This window comes from Petaurus breviceps, unplaced genomic scaffold (genome assembly GCF_028583685.1).
Source record: "Petaurus breviceps papuanus isolate PSGF00001 unplaced genomic scaffold, PetGlider_PUasm1.0 90731, whole genome shotgun sequence".
Lineage (NCBI taxonomy): Eukaryota > Metazoa > Chordata > Mammalia > Diprotodontia > Petauridae > Petaurus > Petaurus breviceps.
Genome location: NW_027187325.1, coordinates 373569 through 394734, shown reverse-complemented (window position 1 = coordinate 394734; position 21166 = coordinate 373569). Strand labels below are relative to the sequence as shown.

Here is a 21166-nt window from a genome sequence, read left to right as displayed (position 1 = left end):
ACACAGCTGTTTGCATGCTGTCTCCCCATTAGAATGTGAGCTCCTTGAGGGCAGAAGCATAGTTTTGGCCTTTCTTTGTACCCTTAGACCTGAGCACAGTGCCATGGCACATAGTTATATTATAAATGCTTGAAACTGAATGACAAGGAATAGAAGAGTTGGCTCTGCCATTTTCTCACTGTTCATTCGTGTTTGCATTTTAGAATTATCTTAGTCTGAAGTTTGCTTTTGTTGTTTTTAATTCATGAAATTTTTATTCATAACTCAATAGACAATTAGTAATATTTTGGTATATGAAGAACAACAAAAGATTACATATTAAATATGAACTCCTGGTAAAATTTTCTTTTTAAAGTATATACTATATTTTAAAATATAACAAAATTGTAATTTATTTTTCTTTCTGAACTTTGTTTTCTCCCAAATACTTTTCTTTTCTTTTTTGTCTTTTTGGAGGAGGGAAGGCAGGGCAATTGGGGTTGAGTTGCCCAAGGTCACACAGCTAGTAAGTATTAGGTGTTGGAGGCTGGATTTGAACTCAGGTCCTCCTGACTCCAGGACCAGTGCTGTATTCACTGTGCCACCTAGGTGCCCCTCCCAAATACTTTTCAAAATTATTTTTTTGCTTCCTTCCTTCCCATTTCTATCTCTACCCATTAACTTGTCTCTAAATTATCCACCCCAAATATAAAACCTCCATTGTAATAAATAAGTATAGTCAAGTGAAATAATTTAGTAACACTGGTCATGTGTGAATATGCACATCTAATCTTATAACTGGTTCACTACGTCAACAGACAAAGTGGTATTCTTTACAGGAATCTTTTTAAGTCACTTACCCATTTTATGAGAGTTAATTTAGTTACAACTAGGTAATATAATTTATAAATCCACTTAACCTGGGACAAACTAAATTATGTCACCATGTAACAAGAGAACAAACAAGTGAGGGTGCCACTGTCAACACCTTCATGTTCTGGAACTTCAATTCCTCCCTCAGGATACATTGTATATCTTATGACATACATGTCTGAAATTTAGATTCAGTTAGGATACACACATACACGTATATATACATATATAGTAAAGACTTATTTTATTTTTTTCCTAGATATAGTTAGAAGTTAAATTATTTTCCTTCCACACTCCAAAGAATTTTCTTGTTTATACCCAACTTTAGAAACCACAGTCCTAGATTATGAAGAAAAACTAAATTATGTTTGGTATACTCTTTTAAAAGACTTCACTTTCCTAAGTGAATAATATATTTTGGAAAATTTTGTAATAAAAATTATTTAATATAAAAAAGTTCTGATGCTTAAATATACCTCAATTATGCACAAAGTCCAACTCTGTAAAAGACCTCCTTTGTTAATGATACTGGATGTTATACAGTGAAAATTTAACAAATTAGACTCCACTAATTCATGCTCTGTGATAATGCTTATAAATGAAAAGTAAAATTTACTTTTGTGTCAATTCTTTGTTAAATAACAATCCAAGTTAACAATAGTAATTAAGACCATAGGAGGCAGCATATTAGTGGAGAGAGGGTCTGATCTTAGCATCAGGACGGCCTCTGTTTAAATCTTGTCCCTGGCATATACTACCTTTTCAAAAATTTTTATTTTAATTTATGGAATAAAACAAGGATTTTTATAACATAACAAAAAGAATGAGTGCACATGAAATTGCAAATCTATTATGTACAACTTGCTATTCCTTATGTCAATTCCTTTTTTTCCCTCTTCCACTCCCCCCATTCCCCATGGCTACCATCAGACACAAACAGGTATATATACATAAAATTGTTCTTCACATACTTCTATCTTTCTCTGGATGCAGATACCATCTTTCTTCCTATGTCTTTTATATTTAATTTGGGTATTTATAATAATCAAAATGCCTTAGTCATTCAATGTCATTCTGAAAATACTATTGCTGTTACTGTATACAGTGCTCCCTTGGCTCTCCTCAGTTCACTCTTGTTCATTTCGTGTAAGTCTTTCCATGTTTTCCTAAGATCACTGAGCTCATCATTTCTTACTGCACAGTAGTATCCCATCAGAATCATATACTAAGACTTATTCTGCCATTCCCCAAGTGACAGGCATTTCTAAAGTTTCCAGTTCTTTGCCACCACAAAGAGAGTGACTAAGTCACTTAACCACTCAGTGCCCTGGGGAATGATAAGTCACAGAATAATGGCACATGTGCATTCTTCCCCAACTTTCTTGCTGGGATTTTTCTATATAGATGACAGACAAAATAACAGACAAAAAAAATCCCCAAACTTACAGGGAAAATATCTAAAATATTTAGGAGGACAAATTATATACTAAAGTACTCTCAAGCACTGTAGGAACTCCCATTTAGATGTAACTGGCAAACTTTTTATATACTCATTAAAGTATGGGCTTGCCTCCAATACAACCATGTCAAGCTTTATTCCTCCACTGTGCAAAGTCTTAACCTCTGCCCTCAGGTTAGCTATCACCTAATCACTATCTGGAAACCCACAGAAGCAGCTAGGCAGGTACTGCTGGGAAAATTCATTACCCTTTATCTTTTGACTGTGCCCTAGATTATCTCATAAGTGGTGCTGGCACCCCTCACAGAATGCACGGAATGCAGTCTACACTCCAGGTCAATAACTGGTAAAAGCTCGGCCTCCTCATTTTTTATTTTGGGTGGAACAGTCAATCACAGAGGATGAACAATTTCCCTTCCCTCCCTTGCTACGTTCCAAAACAGCTCCCACATCTGTCCCCTTCTCTTTACTCATGTGACCACCCTAGCTCAGGGCCCCATTACCTCTCACCTAGATTACTATAAAAGTTTTCTGATAGGCTTCCCTGCCTCAAGTCTCATTCCCATAGAAGGCTCTATCACTCCCCTACTCAAAAAATTCCAGTGGCTCTTTATTGACTCTAGTAGCAAATGTTATCTCATTATTTAAAAAAAAAAATCTATTTTTGTATAACTAATCATGCACATAATTACTGGTACAGATATATAATTGATAGACATACGTATTACAGGTACATGCTCAGAACTATTTGACAGAGGTCTGCATGCTCAAAAACCTATGGAGACCATTGCACTATGTGAAATTTTGTGAGCTCAGTTTAAGCACTGTGTGTATATGTGCATATGTAAGAAATAAAACTTCATTTCATGATTGTCTAAAATAGCCCTGCCATTTACTTATCATTCCTTATTCCCACTTTCATTAGTCTGAGTTAGTGAGATGTGAATGTACCCTTCTATTAAATAAAGGCTACTGTTACGTAATCATTAACATTAATATCTGAGCCTCTTTTAAAAATATCACCTTTAAGAACTCAATGCTCTTAGCTCTCAGTTCTCGGGGAGCTAAGAGCAAATGTGATTTGGATACTAAAGAGCCATAGAAAGAACATGAGTGTCGTTAAGAGCTGCATCCCAACTTGAAAATAAAAAAAAACCCCAAACCAACAAAGACTATAATGTTTACCGGACAACATGATTTGTGGGTATTACTGCTGCTGTTATGCCTTCTACTTCTCCTCGAAAAGACTAGAAAGCAGTTTATAGTCTCAACAAATTAGCTCACCAGGTATGGTATGTACTTCATCTAAGATCATAAGTCCCCATTCCTGAGTCTTGAGCCACTCCATGACTCGCTCGGCCTCCCAGGATCTCTTGGTGGTGTGGCCCAGCATGGAGTAGGTGCTGATGGCTATGGAGCAGCCAATGGGTTTATCTTTGGCATCCGAAGTGAACCGGCAGATCTGGCTGTCATCAATGGTAGACCACATCTTGAACTGTGCTTTCCACTGCTCCACAGACACAGCGGAGTTGCCAAGCACCAGGCACCTTTTCCGGACAGTGCATGCAGCTGTCACACCCACCAAAGATTTCCCAGCTCCTACAACAAAAAGCCACACAGCTTCACCCAGGGTCAGGTCAAGAGAAACTGCAAAAAAATCCAATCTCATTACTTGCTACCCAACAGAGAAACTTTTATTAGAAAAAGAGAAAAAATTATATTTATTCTCTGCTTTCAGCTATAAAATGACCCTGAAGCAAGAACAATTCAAACCATTCCTTATAAAAGATCAAATTAATGCCATAAAGAAATTGAAATAGCTGTCACTGAAATATGCAGACCCATTTTTTTATGAGATGAAGGCTTATTCCATTTAAAAACAAATAAGCTCTTAAAAATCAGCAGCCGTACCTGACCTTGAGATCTCAGGGCTGACACTTAAACAAGAGGGATAATACATGCTGTGAGACCAATTAAAGTGATCTCTATTGGAGATAACTGCTTCTTAGTTTTAGAGACTTTAATAAGGGAGGAGGGAAAAGGCTGGAAGCCCCAAAAGGAGAAAGGGGTCTTTTTTACTGATATCTATGGTGGGATTCAGGTTCCTCATCTGTAAAATGAGAGGGTTGGACTCAACGACACCTCACGTCACTCACCACAGGGGAGGACAATGACCCCTGACCTGGCACGTCCATTCCCAAACATTTTCCGTAGGCTCTTCTCCTGGTAGGGTCGGAGGACAGCTGTGGGTTTCAGGTCTATATTGATGTCAGGATTGACAGAATCATTTCGGAAATCATATTCGGCCAGCAATGGGTATTCCAGATGGATGCAGCGCTTCTGAAGCTCCTCAATCATTTCCTGGAAAAGAAGTATTTATGAAATTCTGTCGATTATTTTAACAGAATTAATGTTTAGGTAGAACTTATGTTTAGAACACCGCCTTTTAGATCAGTCTCTCTGCCTCTTCGGAGCTTAACTAATATTGACAGAGTTATGGAGCCACAGCGGGCAATGGAACCCAACAACATGATTACAATTACCAAGGAAAGCATAAAACAGGAAGAAATAGGTTTATTAAAGGGGCTCAACACTGTCATGCAGGATATCCTAGCAGGGGCCAAATGACAGACAGAAAGCTCTCCCAACTCTCCAATGTACTGACTGCATCAAGTCACAGGATAGTACAGGGATTCTTCAATGAGCTCTAAGGTCCCTCAAAAGAGATGAGCCTTACAAATCACACAGGAAAATTTCCCCATCTCAACTAGTAAGCCAGAGGTGGAATGAAGGGGCAGCCAGTGTAAGAAAGGGAGGTCAGGAGCTACTCTGATGAATACAACCATCCAAGAAAATTCCAAAGGACTCATGATGAAAAATGCTCTCCATTTCAGAGAAAGAATCAATGAATTCAGGGGGCGGAGTCAAGATGGTGGGGTAGAAGCAGGACCTCTGCTGGGCTCCGGCTTCCACCTTCCCCAATCCACGTAAAAGGGGACTCTAAACAAACTTTGGAGCTGCAGAACCAACAATGACAGAGAAGCTAACCTCCCGCTGAGGACAGCCCGGCAGGACGGCAGGAATCGGCCAGCATAGCGCTCTGGGAGCCCAGCCCAGCCCCATGCCAAGGCTTTAGCCCCAGGGCGGGCCTGACTTCTGACTTGCCACCAGCTGTAGGGACTCCAGATCAGTAGCAGCTGAGGCCTTTTCCAGATTTATCCAACACATAGATGAGAAGGACAAAGTGAGAGGTCAGTGCAGTCTGGACTTTGGGACCCAGTAAGTGGGAGTGCATGGCTTCTGCCCCCAGGGTGAGAAGCCACTGAGATGTGCCAGCCAGCGCCACGTGGCAGCTTCAGCTCCTGGCCTGCAGAGTGTAGGGGGACCAAGCACCAGTCTAAGGGGTAATCGCTCTTGCTTTAATCTTCCTGGATCTGGAGTGCAGTCTAGGGTGGAGGTCCTGGGGTGTGTGTCCAGCTTGCCAGAGCGTGTGGAGACCTCAGAGAGGGCACCCATCTAATACCTCCGACAGCTGAGAAAACCCCAGCATTTGGGACGAAAACTCCCCTGTCTTCTGGTGGCAGAGTCCTACTGTGGCAAAAAGCCCAGGGGTCAAGTGATTGAGGGGCGACATGACCAGGCAAAGGAAACAAAGCAGACAGAAGATGCCAACATTAGACTCCTATTTTGGGGACAAAAAGGAGCAAAGCATGGAACAGGAGGAAGACAGTGAAGTCAGAACTCCTGCACCAAAAGCTTCAAAGGAAAATACAAGCTGGTTACAAGCCACAGAGGACCTTAAGAAGCAGATAAGAGAAGTGGAGGAAAAATTGGGAAGAGAAATGAGAACCATGCAAGAAAATTATGAAATGAGAGTCAACAGCCTGACTGAGGAAAATCACAACTTTAAAAATAGACTAACTCAAATGGCAAAAGAGGCTCAAAAAGGCAATGAGGTGAAGAATGCCTTAAAAAGCCAAATTTGCCAGATGGAAAAAGAATCTCAAAAGTTCAATGAGGAGAATCATTGCTTCAGAATTAGACTGGAGCAAATGGAAGCTAGTAACTTTATGAGAAATCAAGATGCTGTTAAACAGATCCAAACAAATGAAAGAATAGAAGGCAATGTGAAATATTTCATGGGAAAAACCACTGACCTGGAAAATAGATCCAGGAGAGATAATTTAAAAATTATTGGACTACCTGAAAGCCATGATCAAAGTAAGAACCTAGAAATCATCCTCCAGGAAGTTCTCAAAGAAAACTGCCCTGATATTTTAGAACCAGAGGGCAAAATAGGTTGAAAGAATCCACCAATCACCTCCTGAAAAAGATTCCAAAAAGAAAACTCCTAGGAATATTATAGCCAGGTTCCGGAATTCCCAGATTAAGGAGAGAATATTACAAGCAGCCAGGAAGAAACAATTTGAATATTGTGGAAACACAATCAGGATAACCCACGATCTGGCAGCTTCTACACTGAAGGATCGAAGGGCTTGGAATATGATATTCTGGAGGTCAGAGGAGCTGGGATTAAAACCAAGAGTCACCTACCCAGCAAAACTGAGTATCATGTTTCAGGGGAAAATATGGTCATTCAGCGGAATAGAGGACTTTCAAGCATTCTTGCTGAAAAATCCATAATTGAATAGAAAATTTGACATTCAGATACAAGAAGCAAGAAAAGCATGAGAAGGTAAACAGGGAAAAGAAATCATAAGGAACTTATTAAAGTTGAACTATTAACATTCCTACATGGAAAAACAGTAATTGTAACTTATGAAACTTTTCTCAGTAGTTGAAGGGAATAGAAATATATATATATATATGTCTATATATGAGGTTATATGGGCATATGAATACATATGTGAATGTGTGTATATACGTTTACAGGTATACATAGATAGAGGGCACGGGACCAATTTAACAGGAAGGGAATGATACTTAAAAGGTGAAATTAAGAGGTGAGAGGAATATAATGAGAGGAGATGGGGAGAGACAGAGTAGGGCAAACTATCTCATACAGAAGAGGCAAGGGAAAATGGTTACAATGGAGGGGAAGAATAGGAAGGCAAAAGGGAATAGGTCAACCTTATTCCTATTGAATCTGGCTTGAGAAGGGAGGGAAATACACACTAAATAGGGGATCTCACCCTCCAGGAGAATGGGGGGGAAGGGGATGTGAGGGGGGATGATGGAAGGGAGGGCAGGCTGGGGGGGAGGGAAGTTGGAAGCACCCACTTTTGAAAAGGGACAGGATCAAAGTAGAGAATAGAACAAGTGGGAGGTGGGATAGGAGGGAGAGAAATATAGTCAGTCTTTTGCAATACATCTACTATGTTATTGTTTTGCATTAGCCACACATGTGCAACCTATACTGAACTGCTTATCTTCCCAGTAAGGGTGGGTGACAAGGGAGGAAGGGAATGAATCTGGAATTCAAAGTTTTAAAATCAAATATTCAAATATATATATATATATATACACTATTATTAATACTACTTTACATGTAATTGGGAAATAAGATATACAGGCACTGGGGCATAGAGATCCACTGAAAGTTGAAAGGGGTATGGGAGAAAATATGGGAGAGAGCAGATTGGCGGAGGGGATATCCTGTGGGACTGCTGTTTTGGGGCGGTGGATAGGGAAAAAATTGGGAGAAAATTTGTAACTCAAAATCTGGCGGAAATGAATGATGTAAATCAGAAGTTAATAAAGCATTTGAAAAAAAAGAATCAATGAATTCTAAGTTGAGACTGAAACATACTTTCTTCACTTTCTTTATATTTTTTGCTTTTTATTGTTTTGGGGCAACATGGCTAAATATGGATTTATGTTCTATATGACTTCACATGTATAACTGATTTCATATTGCTTGCCTTCTCAAAGGGCAGAGGAGGGGTGGAAGGGAGAGAATGTGGAACTCAAAATTTAAGAAAAAAATACTCCAAAAGAAAGAAAAGGTGGAGAAGGGAGGCCAAGAAGGCTGTGTTATCAGGAAGAAGCCTAGAAACAGGGAGAGCCAGAAGACTGAAGAAGTGAGAAAGGAAGATTTAAGATGAAACCAAGTTTGTTACTTTCAGCAGCTCACCTGGTGAATAAACCATGTAGAAAGTATATTTGCTAACCTGCTTGACTTCAAAAGATACAGTCTGTGTTTCTTCCTCTTCCTCCTCATCCTTGTCCATTTGCTCATAAAACTCAAACAAGTCTGCAGGGACATCTGTTTTATTCTGACTATCTGTTCCTTGTGATGTGGAGGGTCCACTGCCTCCTTCACTGGTTTTGGAAATCTGCAAAGCAAAGGCAGAATCAAGAGTTGTAGTACAGGTGAGAAGAACAGGATTAAGAAAAACATTTTCCCATTCAACAGTTTTCCAGTAACCCAACATACAGCAGATTTGCTTGTGAAGGTCTCAGTGATAAGTTCGGTTTCTTCCCCCTCAGCATTCCTCAGGCGGCATTCTCGAATCACCTGGTCCTGGAGAAGTTCTTTAATGACATCTGGGTGAGAGCTTTCAACAAAATACCTACAGGGAAGGAAGGAGTAAAAGAACAGGGAGATACTGATTTAGTTGATCTCTGACCTTTCCATTTTTAACATTCTATGCTACAAAAACATTCTGCTCACTGAACTCTTACAAGCCCCTGTTTTGACTGAACCATAGCATCTGACTATTCCCCAGGCAATGGGCACACACTTTAGTTCTACTTTCTTGTTATCACAAAAACTATTCCACTTAGCTAACCAACTTTAGAATTGATGGCAAAATAAATGACCCCTTCAGGAAACTGGAGAGCTGAGGCTCTTCTTGTCAAGAACTTCAGAAACATTCCCCATGACTCTCTCTGACTAGGTGGAGGGGAAAGTGAAAGCAAAAGTTTTGGATCAATATATCAATAAATATATCATTTATATCAATAAATTTCAATTCCCTCTCTTCCCTCCTGGGCCCTTGATTTCTTACCTGTTATGTTTCAGCACTAGCTTGACTTTTCCATAGCTGACAGTACACAACTATAATTAACAACAAAACCAAACAAAGACAAATTAGGAACAAGTGGTTCAGAATCACAAAAATATTAACATATTCAGGCATGGGATACATCAATTCTGCAAACCCACTGTCCAGAACAATGGAACAATGGAAAGCAATCTGGAACATGCAAATAAAGTGACTAAAATGTCCCAAGATCTCCCACCTTCTGACCCAAGATTCTACTACTAGGCTTATACACAAAGGAAGCTACTGATGTTATGAAAATCTTCATCTATACCGAAGTATTTGTAGCAGCACTTTTTGTGATAGCAAAGAACTGGAAACAAAGTAGATGCCCATCATTTGGAGAATGACTAAGTAAACTGTGGTCTGTGAACATAATGGACTATTTCTGTGGTTTAAGAAATGACAAATAGGATGGATACAGAGAAGCATAAAAATAGCTAACAAAACTGACAAACAGAACCAAGAAAATGATATACACAATGACTATAAAAGTATAAATGGAATAATCACAGAACAAAATCAAAAGTGAATATGAATTACAAAGAACAAACATGAATGAAGAGATGTGAGAAAACACCTTTACCTTTGCAAAGGTGGGGGGGGGGGAGGTGGTCCACAAACGTATGCAGCACATATTTTCAGACTTTTTCGAAATATTGATCAGCTATGCTGATTTTTTCCTTTTTTTTCTTTAAAAAATGCTATTTGTTAGCTCACTTGGAAGGGAAGAGGAAAAATTTAGTGATATTAAAAAAAGACCAATAAACACCTATTTTTTTTTAAAGTTGTAATTTTGTCAGTTTTTTTCCTGAACTGTATTTGTTTTAAGGGAGTTCAGTTTTATGGAGTCTTTTATTTGGAATGATTTGTTTTGCAAAATGATTGTACTAATTCAGACCTCCACGTAAGCATGCACTGGCATACCTACCTTTTTACAATGCTTCTAATTTTGACTATTCTCATCTTTCGTCATCTTTGCTAATTTACAAGATAGGAGATTTCACCTCAAGGCTATTTGGATGTGCACTCTCTTATTAGTGATTTGGGGTATTCTTTCTCTCTTTTTTATGTTATATTGCATTTTTATTTATTTTGTTAAGCATCATCCAATTGTATTTTTATTCTTTTTTTAAATTAAATTTTATGTTTATTTTTAGTTTACATCATTCATTTCCAAAGATTATGAGGTACAAATTTTCTCCCCATCTTTCCCCTTCCCACCACCGCAAAACCACAATCCCACTGAATACCCCCTCCCCCAATCTACTCTCTCCTATGTCCTCCCCCATTCCCCCTCTGACTTTCCAGTAGGGCAAGATGGATCTCTGTACCCCACTGCCTGTATATATTTCCCAATTGCATGTAAAAAAATAATATATATATTTTTAAACATTTGATTTTAAAACTTTGAACTCCAGATTCTTTCCCTTCCTCCCTCATCACCCACCCTTACTGGGAAGATAGGCAATTCAATATAGGTTGTACACATGTAGCTATGCAAAACATTTCCATAGTAGATATATTGTGAAAGACTGACTATATTTCCCTCTATCCTACCCTGCCCCCCACTTGTTCTATTCCCTACTTTGACCCTGTTTCTTTTCAAAAGTGTGTGCCTCTAACTTCCCTCCCACCCAACCTGACCTCCATCATCCCCCCTTTCATTCCCTTCCCCCCTACTCTCCTGTAGGGTGAGATACCCTATTTAGTGTGTATTCATTCACTCCCTAAGCCAAATTCAATGAGAGTAAGGATGTCCCATTCCCTTTTGCCTTCCTGTTCTTCCCCTCCATTGTAACCATTTTCCCTTGCCTCTTCTATGTGATAGTTTACCCCATTTTGTCTCTCCCCACCCCCTCTCATTATATTCCTCTCTCACCCTAATTTCACTTTTTAAGTATCATCCCTTCCTATTTAATTGGTCCTGTGTCCTCTTTTATGTGTACCTGTACACATATATACACACTTACATATATATGCCCATATACCCTCCTATATAGACATATATAAGTATATATTTATATTCCCTTCAACTCTTTTCATACTGAGAAAAGTTTCATAAGTTATAATTATTGTTTTTCCATGTAGGAATATAAATAGTTCAACTTAGTTAAGTTCCTTATGATCTTTTCCCTGTATACCTTCTCATAATTCTGCTTCTTGTATCTGAATGTCAAATTTTCTATTCAACTCTGTTTTTTTCAGCAAGAATGCTTGAAAGTCCTCTATTCCGCTGAATGACCATATTTTCCCCTGAAACATGATACTCAGTTTTGCTGGGTAGGTGACTATTGGTTTTAATCCCAGCTCCTCTGACCTCTAGAATATCATATTCCAAGCCCTTAGATCCCTCAGTGTAGAAGCTGCCAGATCCAGGGTTATCCTGATTGTGTTTCCACAGTATTCAAAATGCTTCTTCTTGGCTGCTTGTAATACTTTCTCCTTGATCTGGGAACTCTGGAACCTAGCTATAATATTCCTAGGAGTTTTCTTTTTCTTTTTTTTTAAAGCAATTGGGGTTAAGTAACTTGCTCAAGGTTACACGGCCAGTTATTATTTTTGTGTGGGTGCAGAGTATCTGAGGCCAGAACTGATCCCAGGTCTCCCAATGCTGGGGCTGGCGCTCTTACTCACTGCACCACCTGGCCACCCCTAAGGAATTGGGGTTAAGTAACTTGCTCAAGGTTACATTGCCAGTTATTTTGTGTGGGTGTTAAGTATCTGGGGCCAGAACCAATCCCAGGTCTCCCGACTCTGGGGCTGGCACTCTTACTCACTGCGCCACTGGGCCGCCCGTTGGGATCTTTTTCAAGAGGTGATCAGTGGATTCTTTCAACCTCTAATTTGCTGTCTGGTTCTAAAACATCAGGGCAATTTTCCTTGAGAATTTCTTGAAGGATAATTTCTAGGTTCTTTTTTTGATCATGGCTTTCAGGTAGTTCAATAATTTTCAAATTATCTCTCCTGGATCTATTTACCAGGTCAGTGGTTTTTCCAATGAGATATTTCACATTGCCTTCTATTTTTTTTTTTTCATTTGTTTGGATCTGTTTAATAGTATCTTGATTTCTCATAAAGTCATTAGCTTCCATTTGCTCCAACCTAATTCTGAAGGGAGTTGTTGAGATTATTTTTCCATCAGGCAAATTCAGCTTTTTAAGGCATTATTCTCCTCACTGGCTTTTTGAGCCTCTTTTGCCATTTGAGTTAGTCTATTGTTTAAGGTGTTACTTTCTTCAGTCAGGTTATTGACTCTCTTTTCATGATTTTCTTGCATCATTATCATTTCTCTTCCCAATTTTTCCTCCACTTCTCTTATTTGGTTTTTAAAATCCTTCTTAAGCTCCTCTATGGCCTGTAACCAGCTCATGTTTTTCTTGGAAGCTTTTGGTGCAGGAGTTCTGACTTTGTTGTCTTCCTGCTCTTCCATGCTTTCCATGTCCCCAAAAAAGGAATCCAAAGTCACATTGCTGTGCTTGCTTTGCTTCCTTTGCTTGCTCATGTTGCCACTCAATTACTTGACTTTTGAGCTTTTTGCCACAGTAGAACTCTTACTTCCAGAGAGGAGAGCTTTGTCCCAAATTGCTGTGGTTTTCACAGCTGCCAGAGCTATTACTTGGTGCCCTCCCTGAAGCCTCCACACATTCTGGCTCACTAGTCACTCACCCCAGGACCTCCACCCTAGATAGCAGTCCAGTTCCAGGTTAAAGCAAGCAATTACCCCCCATACTGGTTGCTTGGTCCCCCTACAATCTGCAGGCCAGAAGCTCTGAAGCAGCCACATGGTGGCAGCCAACACACCTCAGCTGCTTCTCCCTCCAGGGTCAGAGGCCGGACTGCACTCCCAGACTCCCTGTTCTCAAAGTCTACACTGACCTCTCACTTTGCCTTTGGCATTTATGGGTTGATAATTCTGGAAACCGCCGCTGGTGATCTTCCCTCCCTAAATCCCTCTAGCCAGGGCTAGTCAGGCGGCCCTGAGGCTAAAACCACAGGCTCACGTGGGGCTGGGCTCTGCACCCATCGGGCTGCGATGACCCTTCCTGCTGGCCTGCTGGGCTGTCTTTAGCAGGAGGTTTGTTTCTCTCTGTCACTTTGTGGGCTCTGTAGCCCTAAAGTTTATTTAGTCATTTTTTTATAGGTATTTGAGGTGGTTATAGAGGGAGTACAGTGAGTTTTACTGCTTCTATGCCACCATCTTGGCTCCACCCTCCCGCCATCTAGGGGCATTCTTTCTTATGGTTGTTAATAGTTTGTAATTTTTTTTCATATCCTTCAACCAAAAAAATGACAACTATGTATAAGCAACATTTCCCACATGTAGCTTTGTACTTCACTACTGAAAAGGAATTGTGTTTCATCATTTGTTCTTTGAGATCAAACCTGATTACTGCAATTAGAATTAACTTTTAGTGTTATTTACACTTACAATAAAGTAGTTGTGTATGTTGTACTTTTGGTTTTTATTTTACTCTATAGTAGCTCATATGCATTTTTTCTGTATGGCTACAAATTCCTTGTATTTTTTGCTTTTTATATTGAGAGTATTTCATTACATTCATAAACCACAATTTATTAAGTTTCATCCCCAATAGGTACTTGTTTCCAAATTTTTTTCAACAGGTACTTCTATAAATATTCCAATAATCCCACTGATCTGTGCAACCTTATTAATGTGGTTGTTCCCTCCGAAGATGCAGATTGTAATTCACCTATACGTGTCCTTTTTAATTCCTTTCTATGTCCTTCTGTGAATTTGATACTTGGGGTTACCCAATGTACTGTAGGTTATCCTCAATTTCTCTTTTTAAAAAAATAAATCCCCCTTCCCCCAATTATCAAACATTATTTTCTCTCCCTTTTACCTCCTCATGGTGATGGCGGGGGTGGGGAAGAAAAACAAAACCCTTGTAACAAATATGCACGGTCAAACAAAACAAACTTTCAGGCTGGCCAAAACATCTCATTATGCCTATTAGTCCACCTATCATTCTCTACCTCGTTGAGGAAGTGGGTAGAATTGTTCATCATTTGTACTCCCCTCAATTTTTCTTGCCTGAATAAGGAAATCACTGGAGTATACAGGCTATCAATTGGTTATCCCTTGTTACTTTATTCTTACCACATGACCAACCCCAATTCTTTTAAACTCACACATTCCTTTGAGGGTAGTCTTAACCTTTCCTCTTGTAACTGCCTATCTGTAAACATCTTCCATTCATGCTAATCAGTACCTCCCCACTGCTCAATAGATAAAATTAATATTCAATTCTTTGGAGTCTCTGATATTCCCATGTCTTGTAACTATACGCTACCAGCAGAACAGTGGTATTAAGAAAATGAACCACAGTTCCTAGAGATGCAGGTGGGAGTTGTAGAGATTTGCTTACATGTAGCCTAAGAAGAGAGATACTGAAAGTTGACTTTTTCAGCCTTGAGATTTGCTTGTTAGTTAACCCCAACTACAAGAGTAAAAGGATCAGACCTTCTAGAGAGGAAATACTGCCTGATTCTAAGAGCTTCTTGTAGAAAGTTCCTATGCAGCATCCTAATTGATACGTGAAGCCAGTGAGTTATTCATTCAGGGAATGCTCAAAGTTCAACCACATTAATTTTAAAACTTTATTATACTTCAAGGAAAAAAAATTTTTGATTCAAAGCAGGCTTCACAAAGAAAAGAATTAAGTTTGTAGAACTGTGGGATTCCCATAATCAAAGAAATAGCTCAAGTAGGTAATCCTGTGTCCCTGAAAATACAATGAGGTGTCTAGCTATAGTCAGGTTAAGAAGCAAGATATTAATAATGACAAATTTATGTACAATAAAACTTAGAAACAGTTGTTCATTAAGTGCTCAAAGCATAATCTTGATGATCAAAGATTCATAGTTGGACCCAGCGCAAATTTGGGGAGTTGGCCCTTTCAGTCCCCCCACCCCAACTTCAAGGGTGTCTAGTACATTAATCTTAGTCATAGATTTTACGAATATACCTTAGACCCACAACTTTCCTTGTGTCCAAAGGTTCCCTATCCTAGGGCCTTCTCTTCTAAAAGGGACATAAGATTATAACAAAGCTAGCTGACATATTCATGTAGCACAAGTTCTATGTTGTCCTTTTAGGTAACACAATGCCTACCCCAATGAAAAAATTTATACAATTTACTAAAAAGTTCTGCCTTTCCTTCAAAATATCTTCTAGACCTGCCAGTGCTTTTCCCTTTCACTACTAATATGCTATCTGGGCTTCTCACTTCATTCTGCAACAGGTCTTCCTGCCTCATCTGCCCTGCTTCAGGAAAGGAATAGCTGAAGTACCAGGGGAGTTCTAAGGAGGAGATTCTGACTGAGGCTGTGAGGGAAGGTTTCAATGAAAAAATGGCATATTAACTAAGCCTTTATGCATAGGTAGGAGACAGGTGGAGGCTAGAGAACTACATTCTGAGCATATGTAGGATATAACATGAACAAATTCATGAAGGTCAGAAAGCACGGGACATGCTAGTTTGATGGGGGGACAAGGTGTATGTAAAGAAGGATCATGTGAGCAAAAGCTAGAAATATCAGTTGTTGCCAGACTGAGGACTGTGAATGCTAAATTAAAGAGTCTAGCCTTTCTTAGGTAGGCAACAGTGAGTTACCAAAGATTTCTGAGCAATGGAGGAATCAGTCAAATTTGTATATTAGAATATTAATCTGGCAGTGGTGAAATACAGAGTGGAATACAAGTATGAGACATTGGAGGTGAGGAAACCAATTAAACAATAGTCTAGAAAAAAGTCATAGGATCTTATGAAATCTGGCCTTTATCTCATGAAACATCCGATCTTGGTTTCTCAAAATCATTGACTTACTATCAATTACAATGAATAGTAACAATGAGCTACCCTAGAGTTACATTACACAATGTAATTAATTTTTGACAGTCTCAAATCTAAATATGCTATAAGCCAATAGTTTGAGAAATAGTAATTATGAAATTATTAATGAAGCAGCACTCTACTTTGGGGGAAAAGAAAGGGAGAAAGGCTAAAAATTTTGTTTCAAAAAAGAAAGGTAGAAGAAATCACCAATAAAGGAATGTATCAGTAAGTCTATAATAACCAAGAATACACACCCTAAAGGTGGCATTCAAGCTTGTCACCATCACCAGTCTTCCCCATCAATTTTGGGTCACTGCTGACATCTGAGTGCCTTTTACACAAAAGTAAGTAAAACTATCCCCTCAATCACCCCATGTGAAAGTAGTCCCATGATTATTTCTCCCCCACATGCCAAGAGAACAAGGATCACATAATCATTCAGAAGAACAAATAATGAAACAATTATCACTTTCTTTTCAGTAGAGAAACAAGGGAGTACAAGGGCAGTGCAGTTATATACTTTGCCAGACAAAGTCAGTGTGGCAGCTGCTTCTGTTTTTCTTTAAAAGGAAAGGTTAGGGGCGGCCAGGTGGCACAGCGAGTAAGAGCGCCGGCCCCAGAGTCGGGATGACCTGGGATCGAATCCAGGCTCTGATACTTAGTACCACACCCAGAAATAACTGGCCGTGTAATCCTCAGCAAGTTACTTAACTGCAATTGCTTTAAAAAAAAAAAAAAGGAAAGGTTAAATTTCAGGGCAGGGCTGGGACAGGTTTGGATAAAACCAGAAATGACTGTGATATAAAAAGGAAGGGATCAATACTTTAATTTTAAGAGCAAAGTACTTTTCAAGAGTTGGTCAATGCTAGACTTAGAAGGGACCTTCTAGGCTATCCAGTCCAACCTTCTTATTTTACAGATAAGGAAACAGAGGTCTAGATATTAAAATGACTTTCTCAAGGTCGTAAGTTAGTAGATGACAGAGGAAGGATTTAAACCCAATCAATTTTTGGATCCATTATAAAGTACTTGGCAACTATGAAATGTTACTAAAGGCATCATACCAAGGCACCTCTTTTGAACTTGAGGCTACTGATGAGTTGGCTATAATTTTCAGCTGTAGCATGCCCTTACTTTTTATTCAACTCTACCAATCCTTCAGGTTGGTACAACTGAAGTTTCCCTTATATTTTATTGTAGACTTCTCTAATGGTTTTGTATGTAAATATTTCTCTGTAACCAGATTATAAATATCTTGTGGGCAGTCTATCTTATATTTCCTTTGTATCTGCCGGAATGCTAAGCACACGCAGAAGCCTCTGGTACTAGTTAAGGTACAGTTACTTGCCTTAATAAACTGCATGATTCCATCTGGAACACCCGTCTTGCTGAGCTTTTTGAGGTATTCAGTGATGTCACTTGTCTGTAATCCAACACTAACAGCAGCATAGAGGGAATAAGCAGTCAGTTTGTATTCATGCACATGGCTTGGTCTACATACAGGCTCAGCAATAGCCACCAGGAAGTCCTGAGCATATTTGTAAACAGGAGAGAAGGCTTCTAGGAAAACATGGCCATCAGGAGCCTAAGACAAATGACAAATATGACAGTCATAAGACAGAGAGAAGAGGAAGAGAGCCTTCTATCCTGCAGCACTCAGATCATATCACAACAGAAAACGTATACACATACACACTGTGCTTTAGAGCAAAGTTTGAGACATCTTCCATCTAATACAAAGTTCCTCCTATAAGCACTCCTGAAATACAGGACAAGAACACCTCTCTCTTATATTATAAGGAATCAGAGATGCTCTCTGTGACATCATATGGAACTCATACCAAGGCACCTCTTTTGAACCTGAGGTTATTGATGAGTTGGTTATCATTTTCAGCTGTAGCATGCCCTTACTACTTATTCAACTCTACCAACCCTCCAGATAACAAACTAAAGTTTCTCTTATATTCTATTTTAGACTTCTCTGATGGTTTTGTATGTAAATATTTCTCTGTAACCAGATCATAAATATCTTGTGGGAAGTCTACCATATATTTCCTTTGTATCTGCTGGAATGCTAAGCACATACAAAGTATCAATAGTTATTGATTTGACTTGGAACTCTTACCACCCAGAGTGGGCGGGAGGCATGGTCATCTTTCAGTGGCATCTGAAGTCTGTAGTCCTTGGCCCCATATTCATCCAATTTGGTCCCTGATTCATCCACTTGCTTCCCAGCTGCCGATGGAACTGCTTCCTGAGATTCATTCCCAGGGGCATCATCGTCATCATCATCTTCTTCTTCATAGTGTCTTTTTTTGGACTTCTTTTTATCTGCAAATAGTCACAGCAATGAAACATAGACTAAATTGTCTAATAAATAATAAACATTTATTGTCTATTATGTGCCAGACACTATTAGCACATGGGATAGAAAAAGTGGCAAAAGAGAGTCCCTGCCCTCAAGGAGTTCACAATCTTAAGTGGGGGAGGGGAGAGAATAAGTAAACACAGGGAAGGCACTAGAACTAAGAGAGGTTTGGAAATGCTTTCTGTAGAAGATGGAGTTTTAGTTGGGACTTGAAAGAAGTTAGGGAAGCCAGTAGGTAGAGATGTGGAGGGGGAGGATTCCAGGAAAGGGTGACAGCGAGAGAAAATTCCTGGAGCCAAGAGGTAGTGTCTTGTTTGAGGAAGAGCAAGGAGGCCATTATCAGTGGATCAAAGAGTATACGATGAGGAGTAAGATATAAGAAGACTGGAAAGGTAAAGGGGAATTGGGTTATGAAGGGCTTTGAATGCTAAAAAAGGTTTTGTATTTGATTCTGGAAGGAACCAGTGGAGTTTATTGAATAGGGAGGAGACATGGTCAGACCTGTACTTCAGGAAAATCACTTTAATGGCTGAATGGAGGAGAGATGTGAGATAGGCAGAACCACTAGCAGGCTACCGAAACGATCCAAGCATGAGTTGATGAAGGCCTGTACCAAGGTTGTAGCAGTATCAGAGGAGATTCAAGGACACATATCTGAGAGATGTAGTTATGTTTTCCAGGAAAAACCCCAAGTCAAAATTCAAATGATACCATCATCAAATATACTTCTTCAAGTTACCATCTGCAAGTAGCATTCAGCAATGAATAAAGCATGATCCAGTACTTTGCAAGACTGACAGATGACATCTAGGGTGAAAAGACCCAGAGATAGAACTTGATCAACACTGAACCTACAAATGACTGCCCACTGACCCCATGCCAATAGATGTGCCCATAATTGCAGAATAAATAAAGCAATAGGGAAAACACATGTGAGTTTTCTTAAATTTTTCATAGTTCTTTGCTGTAAACTCTCCTTTGCATACTCACTTTCTTGTATATCACAGCTATTCATGTTTACTGCTCTGTCCCATTAGATGGTAAATTCCTTGAATGCATCAATTTTTGCATCCCAGTAACTAGCACAGTGCCTCAGACACAGTGGGACATTTAATAAACGTTTGCTAAACCTATGTGGTTTAGAGCTCCCTGATCAGAAAGTGCCTAGCACAAAGTAAGCAATCAGCAAATGTTTGGGGACTGGTTGACTGATTTCAGGAAAACCATGCTCTCTGTTCCAGGTTAAGAGCTGATCTCTGCTCCCCTCTGTCTCATCAACATTCACTTATTATCTATTATGTCCCAGAACAATGCTATACTCTGAGGATACAAAGGCAGTGCCTATCTTCAAGAGACCTATGAGAAGAAAAAGATATGTAGAGGAATAAACAAAACAGAGACATGCTCATATGGGAAGGGGAGTGACAGACCCTTGCTTTGGGAAAATCACTTTGGCAGCTGTGTGGAGGATGGATGGGAGAGGGGAGAAAATGGACAGAAGGAGACCATTTAAACGGCGATTCTAATAGTCCAGGCCAAAGGTGAGAACTTGAACCAGGGCGGTGGCTGTGAGGGGAAAGGAAACCAATGCAAAAGACACTGTGAAGGCAGAAACGAGAGGTGTGCGTGGGGCGGAGGATGAAAGCGGGGTTGGGGCTGCAGTGACTGAAAGGACGGGCCCCTCTGATTAAAAAGGTCAGTCTGGGGCCAAAGACGCGCGTTATTTTGGACATGACGTGTTTCAGATGCTGAACGGACGGACGCCCAGTTCAAAGCCGGCGTGGGTGATGCGGGCCTGGAGCTCGGGTCGAGCCCGGGGCTGGATGTCCGGGGTGTCCCCCAAGTCTTACGCTTCGGGACGATGAAGATATCTGGGAGTCATCCACACGGAGACGAAGTAACGAAGCCCTGAGGCTGCTGAGGTTATCGGGAGAGCGGGCGCAGAGAAGGGAGAAGGGCAGAGCTGTCAGAGACACCCACAGCCGGGCCGGGGACCCCCGGGCTGAGCAGAGGGCAAGGACCGGACAGAGAAAGGCGGCTCTGGGGGGCGCCCTCCTCTAGGGCCCGGGACTCCCAGGAAGACTGCGGGGGGGCCTTAGGACCGCGTTCCCGGCCTTCCCTCCCCAGGCTAAGTCTCACCGCGGTCCGATTTGTCTTTCTTGCCCATGCTGGGAACGGTGTCAGCGGCGGAGGCAACGACAACGACGACGCCGGGAGATTCCCCCTCCCGGGATTGTCTTTTCAGGACCCGGAGAAGCGTCCTCCAAGTCCGACTCCCTGTCAGGGATAAAGGACTAGGGAATTAGAAAGCTTCCGGCTAAGTAACAGGAAGTCCCGCCTCCCAAGATGGGGAGTGTGGCTCTGAGGTAGGCCTGGGCGTGGTCAGAGGTGTGGCGTCACCCGGAAGTTCACTCTTCCTAAATTCCTCCTATCCTCCTGGCTACCTCTTTTTAGTTCCCACGGGGTTTGTGTCCCTACTGTGTGGCGCTGATGAGGGACTTAATCCATTAACGCTTGTTGACTGCCCTGCGACCATGGTCTCGACCATCCCCTTTAGTGGCCTTGCGACGAAAAAACTTGATTTAGACTAGAGGTTCTTAGATTTTCCTTAGGACCT

At 40.4% G+C, this 21166-nt stretch overlaps 1 protein-coding gene across 1 annotated transcript in view; it reads right to left on the bottom strand.

Moving 5' to 3' along the window:
* Nucleotides 1-20905, bottom strand: part of ERCC3 (ERCC excision repair 3, TFIIH core complex helicase subunit) — a 46180-nt gene extending 25275 nt beyond the window's left edge. The window contains exons 1-8 of the mRNA XM_069066859.1: nucleotides 20689-20905; nucleotides 18307-18512; nucleotides 17530-17766; nucleotides 9283-9332; nucleotides 8709-8844; nucleotides 8443-8607; nucleotides 4468-4672; nucleotides 3596-3910 (exon numbers count right to left, since the gene is read on the bottom strand). Coding sequence (XP_068922960.1) covers nucleotides 3596-3910; nucleotides 4468-4672; nucleotides 8443-8607; nucleotides 8709-8844; nucleotides 9283-9332; nucleotides 17530-17766; nucleotides 18307-18512; nucleotides 20689-20716 — 1342 coding nt within the window. The 5' untranslated portion in view covers nucleotides 20717-20905. The remainder of the gene's footprint in view (nucleotides 1-3595; nucleotides 3911-4467; nucleotides 4673-8442; nucleotides 8608-8708; nucleotides 8845-9282; nucleotides 9333-17529; nucleotides 17767-18306; nucleotides 18513-20688) is intronic.
* Nucleotides 20906-21166: the final 261 nt, after the last annotated feature.